At 42.0% G+C, this 12,745-nt stretch overlaps 1 protein-coding gene across 4 annotated transcripts in view; it reads right to left on the reverse strand.

Moving 5' to 3' along the window:
- The window catches only part of ARID4A (AT-rich interaction domain 4A), a 44,862-nt gene extending 32,318 nt beyond the window's left edge, over positions 1-12,544 (reverse strand). For 3 of the 4 annotated variants that reach the window (XM_015287509.4, XM_015287508.4, XM_015287507.4), the window contains exons 1-5: positions 12,354-12,544; positions 11,692-11,763; positions 10,503-10,613; positions 8,036-8,101; positions 7,109-7,199 (exon numbers count right to left, since the gene is read on the reverse strand). In XM_015287509.4, coding sequence (XP_015142995.2) covers positions 7,109-7,199; positions 8,036-8,101; positions 10,503-10,613; positions 11,692-11,697 — 274 coding nt within the window. In that variant the 5' untranslated portion in view covers positions 11,698-11,763; positions 12,354-12,544. The remainder of the gene's footprint in view (positions 1-7,108; positions 7,200-8,035; positions 8,102-10,502; positions 10,614-11,691; positions 11,764-12,353) is intronic. The other variant, NM_001012902.3, reaches the window with a different exon arrangement.
- Positions 12,545-12,745: the final 201 nt, after the last annotated feature.

Genomic DNA, 12,745 nt, shown 5'->3' on the forward strand with positions numbered 1-12,745 from the left:
CACCCCGTGCACAACTTCTAAATGCAAGTCCTCAGGGCTTTAAGAGAATGACTTTTCACCACACAGTATCATACATTAATGATTTAAGAGATATAAGCAGTAGGTCAGATAGCAGAGTTTTGTCTACGCACTACATCAATAGTATGATAGCCATCACGGCAGAAGAACATAATAGGTTCTTAAATTAAAATTGCATATTCATTCCTCTTTACCCATATTCAGAAGTGTAACTGTTTAGGTAAAATGCCTGGCACTAACAAAGAGACAAAAACTGTTGAAGTGATGTTGAACAACTTACATGAATTTCTTTATTGTTTCCCAAACAGGTCATTGTTACACCTCCAAACTCTCTGACAGCAGAAATTCTTACGTACTGTACTCCTTAAGGAAGGTGCTAAACAGAATCAGCTATACGAAGGAGGAAAGAAAATGGGGATGGAAGACAGGGAGAGCTCTCTCTGTACCCACATAATTCAGCCATCAAAAGCTGCATTCACAGTGTCACAATATTTATCATAGAAGAGGAACTTACAATCCTGCCTCTCCAAAGAAGCAGAAGCCCTTTATGCACCACTGCTGCCTAACCCTGAAGTAGGCAGGTACTCGTTGGGGCAACAGCCATGTCCCAGCTGGCTGCTCCAGCAAATACTTCTGGGAAGAGAGTGATACCTCCTAGCCAGGAAACTAACTCTACTATTTAAGAGTCAATCTGACAAAGAAGGAATGACAGGAGGAAAAGCTGTCCAGAGGCCTTTCTTCCAAGGCGTGTTATTTAACCAAGAACACTGACAGAAGGAGAAGAAAGATGACTAAGCAGCACAGCCTGGAGGAACAGTCTCTATTCTGTTTGTTCTCATTCAATTCCCAAGAATGCCCTATATGGAGCTCGATATGTTCCATATACAGCATTGTTAAACAGTGGAAACAAAATGGAAAATTTCAGACTTTCACTGCATCCCAGCCCTGTCAGCAATAACAGGTAACAAACAGAAGTGGATGCGCTTCTGTTCATGGAAGCTTAGGCAAGCCACAGCTATGACAGAAAAACAGAATTCTCCATTGGGAATCACTGCAATCCTTTCAGTAAGCTACGAAAACAACCATCTCAAAATTCTCTCTTAAAAATTGAGTCCATCAAACATGCATTAAACAGTGCAGCTTTCCTCTCACTGTGGATTAGCAGTTATCCTCCATTCCCTGGCTGCAGCAGGCCTGTGCATGACTCTATAAGCTATTAACAACAATAACACTAATCCTAACCCCGTCCTCACAAAAACGCTATCTCTACATCCCTTCTCATTTAGTTATAAAGGAAACATTAAAAAGCCAGCTAATCCAAATAGTGCTTAAAAACTAGCAAGAAACTCACCCCAAACTACTGCAGATCGGTCGTCTTATAAATATCTTATTTATATATATCATCAAGATTAAGGGAAAAAAAAAGAGGGAAGGAAAAAAGGAGAACAAAGCAGGAGAGCAGTGATAACATCCTTGAAATAGTTACATTACTTGAACACACAGCAATCAGTCTTAGCAGAACAAGGCAGTTTTGTAACATACAAGCGAATACGGAAAGCAACCCTCCAGGCTGCATCTTATTGCTAACTTCAAATCCAACAAGTTACGTTACTGTCCTTGCCCAAAAGAGGAGAGATTCCATACTGCATAGCAAGCAAACCTTTTTATTTTATCCTCCTTCCTATTCAAAGTTTTCTAAGCCTACCAAGACAATGAAATACATGCCAACAAGTCAAAACTGTTTCACTATTAAACTAGTTGCCTAAGGTGTAATTTGTGAGCTATCAGAGATGCTATCCATGAATGCATCTACAAATGTGTGAAAGCTTTTTAGCTTCTTTTTCTTTTTTCAACTGTGGAAACAACACAGAAGGTACCAGGATTCAGGCTGCACTTGTTGAATAACCTTGCAGATAAGGACTGCACTGCTCACTGACTCACTGTTGTAACAAGATGCTGCAATGTATTGTGCTGCTTCAGAGACCACACAATTCAGTGATCTGTTGTGTTGTATTTTAGGAAAAAAACCAACGCTGGAGGAACTGCTCCTCTGCTCAGGTATGTATGAAATATCCCTGAAAGCACAGAAGAATAAACCTTGAGACTCCTCCTATATAAGGCTATCATCTTATAAGAACCTACTGCCTGAAAGCCTTCCTTTTTCTGAGATGTTACAGTAATCTTACTATGGTTGCGTAGATTTAAAAACAACACCTCCCTGCACTGAGCAAAACAGTATACAATACAAAGCAGTACTACTGTACTGTTTTGTACCTCTACAGTACTATTTATACACAATAACTTTTTTATAAGGCACTGTCCACATTGTAACGAAGACGGTTTACAAGCAAAGGCTCCATGCCATGCCTTGTAACAAAGCTCAGTTGGTACACTTCCCTTCCACATGTGCTCCTCTACCTGCAGGTGCTGGAGCACAAAATGCTGCGCTGCTCATTTATTTCCCAGGTTCTTCAGAAAGCAACCAACAGCTATGGCACAGCTCTGTGTGTGCTGCAGACATTTAATCCGTGATACGCCCCTGTGGAGTGATTCTGGTAAACATGGGATTTCTTCAAAATCCAAGCAAGCAACATTTTGGAGACAAAAAGAAGAAAGTGGTGGTGGTGGTGGTGGGTCAGGGGGGATTGCAGCACCAGTGAAGTGGGGGTGACTGGACAGTTCCCCTGCCACACTCGTCCTTTAGGATTCCTGGATGACGCACGCATAGCCAGAAGATGAAGTGGTGCTTCTGGGCTGTACAACTCAACAGGATGCTGGGAAGAAGAACTGGTCCAACCTGCCACACAAAAATGACTCCAGCCTTGCACATACTACAAAAAGCCTGCTCTAGACGTTATGAAAAGACAAACTGGCAAGCCTCTGGAATGGATGAAATCTAGTGACTGATAGCTTCTATCACCCTCCAGACAGGAACAAGGCATGCACGACCCATCATCTCCCAAATGTGATATCCCAAGTTGACACAACCTGTGGCCAAGACCTCATTTCCACAACAACCCAGACCACCCAAACTTCACCTGCATAGGGATGAGCAGTCAAGTATCAACCCCCCCCCCCCCTCCCCCCAGCCCAAGCACACACACTCAGATAACAGCATCCTCTGCAAAATGCCACAGTGACCACAGGAGAGGAGGAAGTTACCCCGTGTGAATCTGCAGGGCAGCCCAAGCAAGGGTAAGGGGCTCACAGAGGTCTCACAAGTGGTGTCTGGCCCACAGCACAGACAGATGGGCCATGCTGATGTACAGCACTGCACCAGAGCCAAAAAAGGGAAACTCTTTTGGCTTTGCAGATTCACGCAGCATTTAAAAGAATGAGCAAAATTAATTACTATTTATACCAACATATTCTGCCATTTCAAGATAATTTTTAAAAAAGATATCTTACATAAAAGCCTGAAAGCCATAGTTCTCAAAGAAATAAAAAACCACACTCCTTTTCACTCCAAAAGCTATAAAAAGCACTACTGTGGCAGCAAGGTCTACTAGAAACCACAAGTGCTCATCAGTGCTTTTAATTTCTGTATTTTCCTTACGTTTCAGAGGTAAAATGATTAAAGTTAGCTGTATGTTTTCTCTTTCTTTACAAAGACTTTTAGATGATTTTATCTTTCAAAAGACGTGACACAAGGCTCAGTGTATTTGGTCTGGTTTTACTTTCACTGATAGCTGTAGCAGTGGTTAAATTGCACATCTTCAACAAGAGATCTAAGCACATGCAGGTTACTGGTATTATCAGAAGGAAGATGATACTTGTTTTGATGAGGTAAGAAAAGAGACTGATTTAACAGCAACTCTTCAGACTGAAGAACTGAAATACAGTTTTGTACTTTTATGCAGACACTGTATTGCTTTTGGCTTTGAGAAGAAGTTATACAAAAGTGTTTCCTTAAACTTATACACAAGGATTTCTGTTTTGTGACATTCTGGTAATGATAGTAGAACTCCAGAAAAGATTACAGAAGGAAAATATAAGTATGTGCAGTGTGATGTGTGACCTGTTTTACAAATTAACAGACAATCAGGTGGATGTACATTACGTTAGCAGTAATTCAAACGTGGCTCAGCTGAAAACAGATCTGACAGACTGCTCTAATGCTGGGTAATTATCACTTAGCAAAATACCCAGCACTTCAAAAGCATCAATGCAGCACTTCAAAAAATTGTATGTTCATTTAAAATAATTAAGTTTTAAAAGACTAAAAACCCAACTGAGCCATTTGTTACCCGAAGAACTTACACTTCTAGCCCTGTCAGCTCTCTTTAGATTCAATTGAGCAGACGAGAGGGCTGAGTTGAGCAACTGAGTTTTCCAGACTTTGTTAAGTTTTCACTCCCAACAGCTGTGTCTCTTCACCTACTCAGGCACTCAGAGACTTTTGAAGGCATTTCAAATACTCCTGTTGAAAATTTGAACACGGCTAAATGGCTACAATAGCACCATTACTATATGTGGTAACAGGTGAAATAGCCATTCCAGAGCAGCTACCAAAAAGAAGAGATCCTTACTAATTTTGGGCAGAGGAACACCACTAACAGGCAGGAGAACTAATGTTAAAAGAGCTTTTGTGGATCTGTTATGCTGGTGACAAAAGCAAATTATTATTTATTTATCAATCCTCACAAATTACTGATCTCTCTACCCTTATCAGTCATACTTTTAAATCACAAAGAGATGATATAGATAAAACAGAAAATAAGTGGTACAGGAGAAGCACATACTAAAAGCAAGCTTTCTCTTGTGCTTTCCAACTCAAGCCTGACCATCGTTCAGGAAAACATTTCAGAGCTGGAAAAGCTGTTTAATCCACTTCCCTTTCAACTTTTTAGCTTCAACTGAATCAGTCAATAAGACTGCCAAGGAGCACAGCCACCATCTATTAAAGGGGAACTAATTCAACTCTTGTTTACTTGACAGCAACATAAACATACACTCCATACTTATCCAAAGCTTTCTACAAAGTTATAATGGGAGAAGCAGGCTAAAAAATAAGGCTTATTTCTCACACTCTGATGTTTCTGTACTCAAGCTAGAGCATTTCCACAATTATCAAAGTTAAATAGCCAAGTTATAAAGATATAAAATTCTCCATCTGCTTACCTTGGTCAACATTACCCCTGCTTTCAGTATCAATAAACACTACACCACATACTACTCATGACAATTTTAGTAAGATCTAAATGCAATTCCAGCACGTTACAATTGTATTTTCAGATGTATAGGTACATATACCCTATGTGCCACATCACACACTGACTTAGCACAGAATTACTTAAATCCCCTCTCATTCCCAGCAGCACCAAAGTTTTACAAAATCCTAGCAGCCTTAATAAATTTCCATATGAAAAACATACAACCTTACTTTCCTCTATTCTATCTGTCTAAAGATACTTAGAGGGGAAAGAAAAAATAAAGGTAGTAGGGGTTCATCAAGTATGTTACATCATAGTGTAAGGCCAAAAAGACTGAGTGCCTTCTGCACTCAGAAATAAGCCTGCCTTTTCCACCTGAATACCACAACTTTACAGCTGAATCCAGAATTCTACAGCAATGTATATCCTTGAAAGGAAAAAAAAAGATCACAGAATCACAAAATAGTTAAGGTTGGAAAGGAGCTCTGATGGTCACCTGGCCTAAGCACTGCTCCAGCAGGGCCACTCAGAGCACGGTGCCCAGATGGCTTTTGAAGATCTCCAAACAAGAAATCCCAGAACCTCTGGGCAGTCTATGCCAGTGCTTGGTCACCTGCACAGTAAATAGGCCCTTCCTGATATTTGCTAATGATACATGGCAATTAAAAAAATAAAATGCAAAGAGCAGTGAGCACTCTCAACTGGGAAGTCAACCAGCCTATATTTATAGCATGCAATAATAATAAACGTCTCGTGATAAACCCTTCCAAATTATTTCCATTGATAGCCTTATCACGATCCCATCAAAGACTAAATAATCTCACCTACTGAAATGGGAAAGTTGGGCTACTGAAAATACTGTCTATCTTCAAACACACAAACAACACAAAACCAAAATAAAACTGATATCCCATGCTAGGTGGGACTCTTCAGCAGGGTACTGAAGAATATGAAGAAAAACCTGAACTGTCTGTATGTAAGGATATTAAGAAGAAACAAATACAGAACAAATAGAGTGAAGTAGAATGGCAGAGTATACAGTACAATTAAGAATAGTGTGTTTCCTCTAGGTTGGATACTTGCAAAGCTATTTGATCCAGTTACTGTGGTTGTTTTTGTTTGCTTATATAGTATCACTTGAATGTTGCTGGCCATTCCAGGGCTAGAGCTATTTCAGAAAAGCCTAGATATCAGAATAAGCAATTCTATTTATTCAAAATAATGAAGTTTCTCTTGCAGTGAATCCTTATTCAACACTGCAATTTTGATGATTGTGCACTCGGAGGTTTGTGTCAGTAATTAAAAAACACGGCCTCCTGCAGAAGCTGTTTTACTTTAGATTGAATCATGATTTGAAGAAGACTTAAGGCAACAGTTGATTTCCAGATACAAAAAAGGTCCCCTCTTTTCTTTTTAGGTGCAATGACAACTCCTTTAAAAATAAAAAAAATATTCCTCCCTTCTGTTACTTCGTACAAAACACGACCCTCAACTCTACACAAAACAGAGGAATCACTTCCAAAGGCACAGAAGCTATGGGTGCTGCTGCTGCTGCTTTTATGAGACTGCATACAGTAAAAGAACACTTGCAAGCCAGTCAGTCAATACGTGTCACAAATATTCAGCCAGAAGTGCTGTTCTGAAGTTTATGCCTTAAAATCTGCAAAACCCATTCTGAATTCCATTGAGTGAAACCACCATCAGCATATGGACGTTGTGCCAAATAAAACTTGTCTGCTGAGCCCTTTGCTACAGCCTCCTTTAACATCAAATAATTATTATTCTATTTTTAAGGAAACAAGATCTGGAAGACTTAAAGTTCCCTTCACAATCTCAGCTCTTACAAAACAGAATATAATTACTTATGTTATTATCTATAATTAGAAATGTATTATTCAAAGATTAGAGACTGTCAACGAAAGCATGTGGCTACTTACCTACAGTATACCAACTAGCATCTGTTAACTTGCTGATAACAGCTTCTTGAAAGGATCCATCAGGCATTTTGGTTTCAACCATTGCACCAACCTGCAAAAAGGGGTATCCCAAGGTTACACGTAATCCAGAACTCAAATAAGGGAGACAGAACTCATGCAAGCATTAATTCTTCTAGTAAGCCAGGTTTTTATTTTTATAATGTTGCAGATCCATTTTAGCTAAACGTTACTTTGTGAAATGTAGTCCCATAGCTGGTAAGAACAAAGGTTCTTAAGGTGAACTCTAGTTAGACAATAAAGCAGTAAGGATCTCAGGACATCTAACTTCAGCGTGGCTTATCCCATACCAAGAAATAATACAAGGTTAATTGGAAATAAATATTCAACTATTCAATCAAAGTAACTCTTATTTCACTACCAATGTGTCTACAATCACTACTGTTTCTTACACTTTAAAACACTTCTAACATTCTTTTTTATTGTTGTACCATCAGCTAGATCAGACTTTAAGTAATGTGCAGTAGCTACTAAAGATGATCTCTAAAAGGGTCAATTTGTAGTCAGTGTTCTATAAAGCAGCTGTTTTAGCAGACAACTTTCAGCTATTGGAAAAACACAAATCAACATGTATTTTTGTATAAAACACATCAACTGCTGTAAAAACCACTTTTAAAACAATCATGTTTATTACTGTTTAACGGGCTTGAATTTACCCTGGTGGAATCAGGATCTCCATTACTTGTAACAGGTTTCATAAACAGCATGTGCAATTCTGTTGGCATATGAAGCATGCTACATGGAGAACATGAAGAGCCTCCAAAAACTACAAGATTAAGACTATTCAGAATCAACCCAACCAAAAGCAACAGGCCTCCTCCTGTAGATTTACTATGAGATTAAGCAATAAATGGCATGCAATATACATACTCTTAGAGGTCCTTTCACTTGATCATCTTGAACTAACTGAGTTGAGTTATCCCCCTTCAGGACCACCTGAAAGACATTCATAAACTTGTTTACGCGCTCCTTATTTGTAATGGCATATAAAAAGTCCAAGAACAGTAGTAGTAATTTGGAAAAAAACAACATTTTCTCCATTAAACACAGTCAAACACTACTGAATGCAAAACCCTCGGTGTGGATGGCTTTATTCACAGCAAGGCCCAAGAAGCACACTGAACACTCAACCTGAAACACTACAGTCACAGAAGAGGGCAAATAAAACATCAGATGTTCCAAGGAAAAGAACTTAAGTTTTTGATGCAAGTTTAGATATTGATGCAAGCCGAGATATACCTGGAACTGAGCCTAGGGATCAGATGATTGATGGGCTTTTTCTCTGCTTTACCTATAGCACTTCACTGACAACATGTTGAGTACTGAACTGCAATCAAAATACAATGCCCTCTATATTAAAACCTTATAGAGAAATCACTGAACAAACCACAGTACCACCACTGCTGCTACCATCAACAGGAGAAAGTTTCTATGGTAAAGATGCAAACCACTAAAAGCATGATTTAAATAAGGATCAGTTAAAAAGAGGAAGTAAAACACTTTTCCCTTTAAAATCCTGTGTTTGAGAGTGTAAGCATGATGACACAGAAGGAACATAAGCCTATGCAATTCGAATCCCTGAGTTTGAAAAGACTCAGCTTAGAAATATAGAAGATGAATACTTAGATGCTAACAGGATTAACTGTTTCACTGCCATTTTCTATAGCAAAAAGACCTACTTGAGTACCCAGGCTGTACTAACCAACAACTCCCAAATTCCTACCTCTTTTCAGGAATCAAAAACTCAAGGAATTTCCTTTCCACCAATAAAGATGTCCAGTTTTTGTGCTCCCCTGACTTTATCATACAAGCACAATTCACAGTGCAGCTGTATTTATAAAAACTAGCAGCATGCTGAAATGCACTCTGCAGTAATATGAATCCAAAATAACACAGTTCAATTAGTTTTTATTTACAAATCTCTATCAGAATGGAGATGAATACAAGTAGTCCTGCTACTCAGGAAAAGCCTGGCAGACTCTCTGGACTTAGGAGGTACACTGGGGTGTGCCCACACGCTCTTCATTAAAATATCAGGTTTATTGCTACAACTTCAACTGTTCTTTTACAATTCAGACACAGAGACAGGAATTGGCACCAAGTCAGAGCAGCCTCGTGTATCTCCAAGTCTCATCATGGAGGAATAAAGCATATCATTTGATAGAGAAAAAGAAACTCACACCTACAAACAACCTTAATGCTCAGTTACTCAGACCACAGACACGGGTAGAAAAATGAAGGATGTCAGTTCAGGAAGGGCAGCACGCTGCTTTCTAGGAAGCAACTCATTCACACAGATTTCAAAGAAGGGCACACATTTCTAAAAGTACTCACTAAGAACAGGAGAAAAGACTGAAAGATGTGAACTGGTTGTTTTTTTAAATCATTATCATCATTAAAAGAACTCTGATACAAGTGATGTGCTCTACCTATGTAACTGAAGAGGCTGACAGCTTGTTCTACTTCATCTAAGCATTAAAGCACATGAAAACTTAGATGTGTAGTTATAAAAAGAAGCTTTCATCTCTATTTAGCAAGGTTTTGGGGGGCGCTAATGCCTTATTTACATATCCTGGACAGTTATCTAGAAGTGGAAAGAACGTAAGGGAACAAAGCAGGCTCTATATTTACTTTGCATTTTTAACCCTTATTTAACTAGGTTTGACTCTTGTTTTCCCACATTAGCATTAACAATAGAACTGCAACAGTAAAATAATGACCTTCTTTTTTGTTTATTTTGGCATAAGACCTGTAAACATAAATGAATATTCAGTGTCAGTACTACTCTTGCCCAGGAACTTAGCTACAGTTATGCATGCTGCTTTGAAAGCAGCAGCAAGATGCTGAAAACTAACAAATACTCTCCTGGACATCTCAAAAACCTGATCTAAAAAGGTCCTTTTGTCATCTTTTTTGTTCTTACGTTGATTTATTATAGCATCGCCTCTCAAGCAAAACTGACTGTCAGTTGGAATGAAAGGGAATTTTTGCTTCTGAAGAGTTTACTCTTATTCCCTATTACTCATGTAAAGCTATAAGCCTCTATGAGAATCCTCAAAACTGACTGCTGTGAAACTGATGCATTCACAAACAGGAGACAACTGTGACCAGGAAGTAAGCAGTGCAGACAGGTAATGTTTAAGCCCAGTCCTGTTGCAGCATCCGCCTGAACAAAGATTTGGAAAAACAAAAACACGAGAATCCTAACTCATTTTTGACTCTTAAAATTCAAACAGTGAAGCAATGAACGTTCCCTAATCTTCAGAATTTTGATCTTCTCTGACAGCTCTTTGAACACAGTGCTTTAACAAAGCCAGCACAAACCACAGTGTACTACCTTGACTTTCACAAGCCTTTTCACTGTCTTAATCTTTGCCTCGCAGAAGGCACCGCGGTACTTGGCACTGACATCCGTTCCCACTGTCAGGTAGGCAGGCTCATCCGCTGCCTAGTAAGGAGCAAAAAACAGGAACAAAGTTTAGTTCTTAGTTATTTTCTACAGCTACAGCATTGCACATTTCATTTTTCATCTGAACTTCATCATCGTTATGTGACAAACAACGTCTGTACTCAGAAATGCCATCAGATGGCTCTTTAAAGAAAAAAAGAAACAAGTTACAGGAAGTTTTGCTTCACACAGTGACATTGACCCCTGATTCTGTCAGCCTAATTACTCTCCCAGTGTAAAGGACCAACAAAAAACACCTTCTTACTTTCTGTGGTATGCCTGGCATACCTCTGGGGGGGTTGAACTCACGTTAAAGCACCTCATTATAGAAGAGGTAATAATAATCAATAAAAATGACAATTAATTCAAAAGAATTAAAGAAGGGAAATCTTTCAACAACAGAACTGCAGCATAAACAATAACTGCACTTTTTCCTGTTGAAAGCAATTCGTTGAGCAGATCATTTGAGACTGCTATCGTACCAATACCTACAATTACATCTATATCATTCTATATAGGAGTTTTTCTCCTGCTGACTGAACGGAGACCTCTACAGAGATTTACTCTCATCTTCTGAGCAGTTGTTAACTATTATTTTTTTTTCTTGAAATCCCTTATGAAAGCTGAGCTGCTTCGTGCTTGTTAAAAAGAAATATTTCTCCTTGTGTTTTCCTTAATCTGGACTTTATTACTTGAAACCTCACTTTATTGGGCGTGTAAGAAGTGGTAAACAAGGCCAGAAGCAGCACGCCAAAACGTCCATCGAGGCAGGAAATCAGCACACAACATTAAGGAACTGTTTTGCTGCTGTTTAATTGAAGGCAAGAAAAGTTTCTCTCTCTTTTGTGCACTGCCCCGCCGCTGCTGAGCCTTTGTACTGGCAAAAAAACCCAACAGCAGCACAGGCGGGACAAAAGCTGTGGTTTTGCAAACTTGCAATAGCAGCTGCTGATACAGGAAGCATTTAAAGGCAGCACTCCGAGGACAGCAACTCAGAGCATTTCCAGACAACTGCAGCCAGAGCAGCGGCGAAAAATGAAATTACCTCAAGGAAGAGGAGAGGAGAGAGAGTTCCTACCTTCATTTTTACCGGCTATGTGAGGGATTCCAGCTCCGAGCCTTCTCCTCGCCGCAGTCAGGCAGGAAAGCGCTGCAACACAAGAGCGGGAGCGGCTGAGGGTCTCCGGCCGTCAGAGGGCGGCGGGCGGGAGCCTCCGCCCGTCCCGGGCCGCTCGGTGCGCGTCACGTCGCCATTGCTCCCGCTCCCGGCGGCGGCTGCGGGGCGGGGAGGGCCCCGAGGCGGCAACTCCTGACGGAGGGGCGGCGGGGCCCGGCCTGCCTCCCGCCTTCCCCGCCCCTCCCCGGCCCTCGCAACTTTCCGCGGCCCGCCGAGCCGCTCCTCCCCGCCCCCCTCGGCCGCCGAAGCCGGGGTTGGGGTTGGGGTTGGGGTTGGGGTCGGGGCTGAGGGGAGCGGGACGCGCAACCCCCCCCCGCCCCCCCGCGCACCCGGGGCTGAGGGGAACGGGGGCGGGCGCTGAGGGGCTCGGAGGGGGCTCGGAGGCGGAGTTCGGAGTCCCCGTTCCCGCTGCCCCCTTCGCGGTTGGGGGGAGGGAGAGGCGGGCGTCCCGCTCCCCTCAGCCCCAGGCCGTCCCTCACGGGGCCGGGAGGGCGGCGGGGCCGGGCGCTCCCCCGGGACGGCGGCGGAGTTGCGGCTGCTGAGCCGCCCTCGCTGCTTCCTACCTGGAAAGTCGCAGCGAAGTGGGCAGCGCCCGGCTCGGCTCGGCGCCGCAGTTCCCTCCGCGACGACGACAGCCCCGCGAGCGGCGGCGCTGAGCGCGGCCCCGCTCCGCCCCCTCCTCTCAGCCCGGACTCACAGCGGATCGCCAGCGACGAGCCCAATAACAAGCTGTTGAGCAGAATCGGTCCTCCTCGAACTCTCATTGGCCCCCTCGTGACGCCCCGGGGGCTCTGCCCCGCCCGGATTGGGCGCCGCGGACAGCACCCCCATTGGTCGCCAAGAGCCAGGCGGAACCTATTGGTCAGCCATAGACGCAGGTAGAGCTACGGAGACTTTTCATTGGCTTTTCGCTGGAGCGCCTGTCGATTGGCGGCAGTTGAAGTGAAGTCAGAGC

This window comes from Gallus gallus, chromosome 5 (assembly GCF_016699485.2).
Source record: "Gallus gallus isolate bGalGal1 chromosome 5, bGalGal1.mat.broiler.GRCg7b, whole genome shotgun sequence".
Lineage (NCBI taxonomy): Eukaryota > Metazoa > Chordata > Aves > Galliformes > Phasianidae > Gallus > Gallus gallus.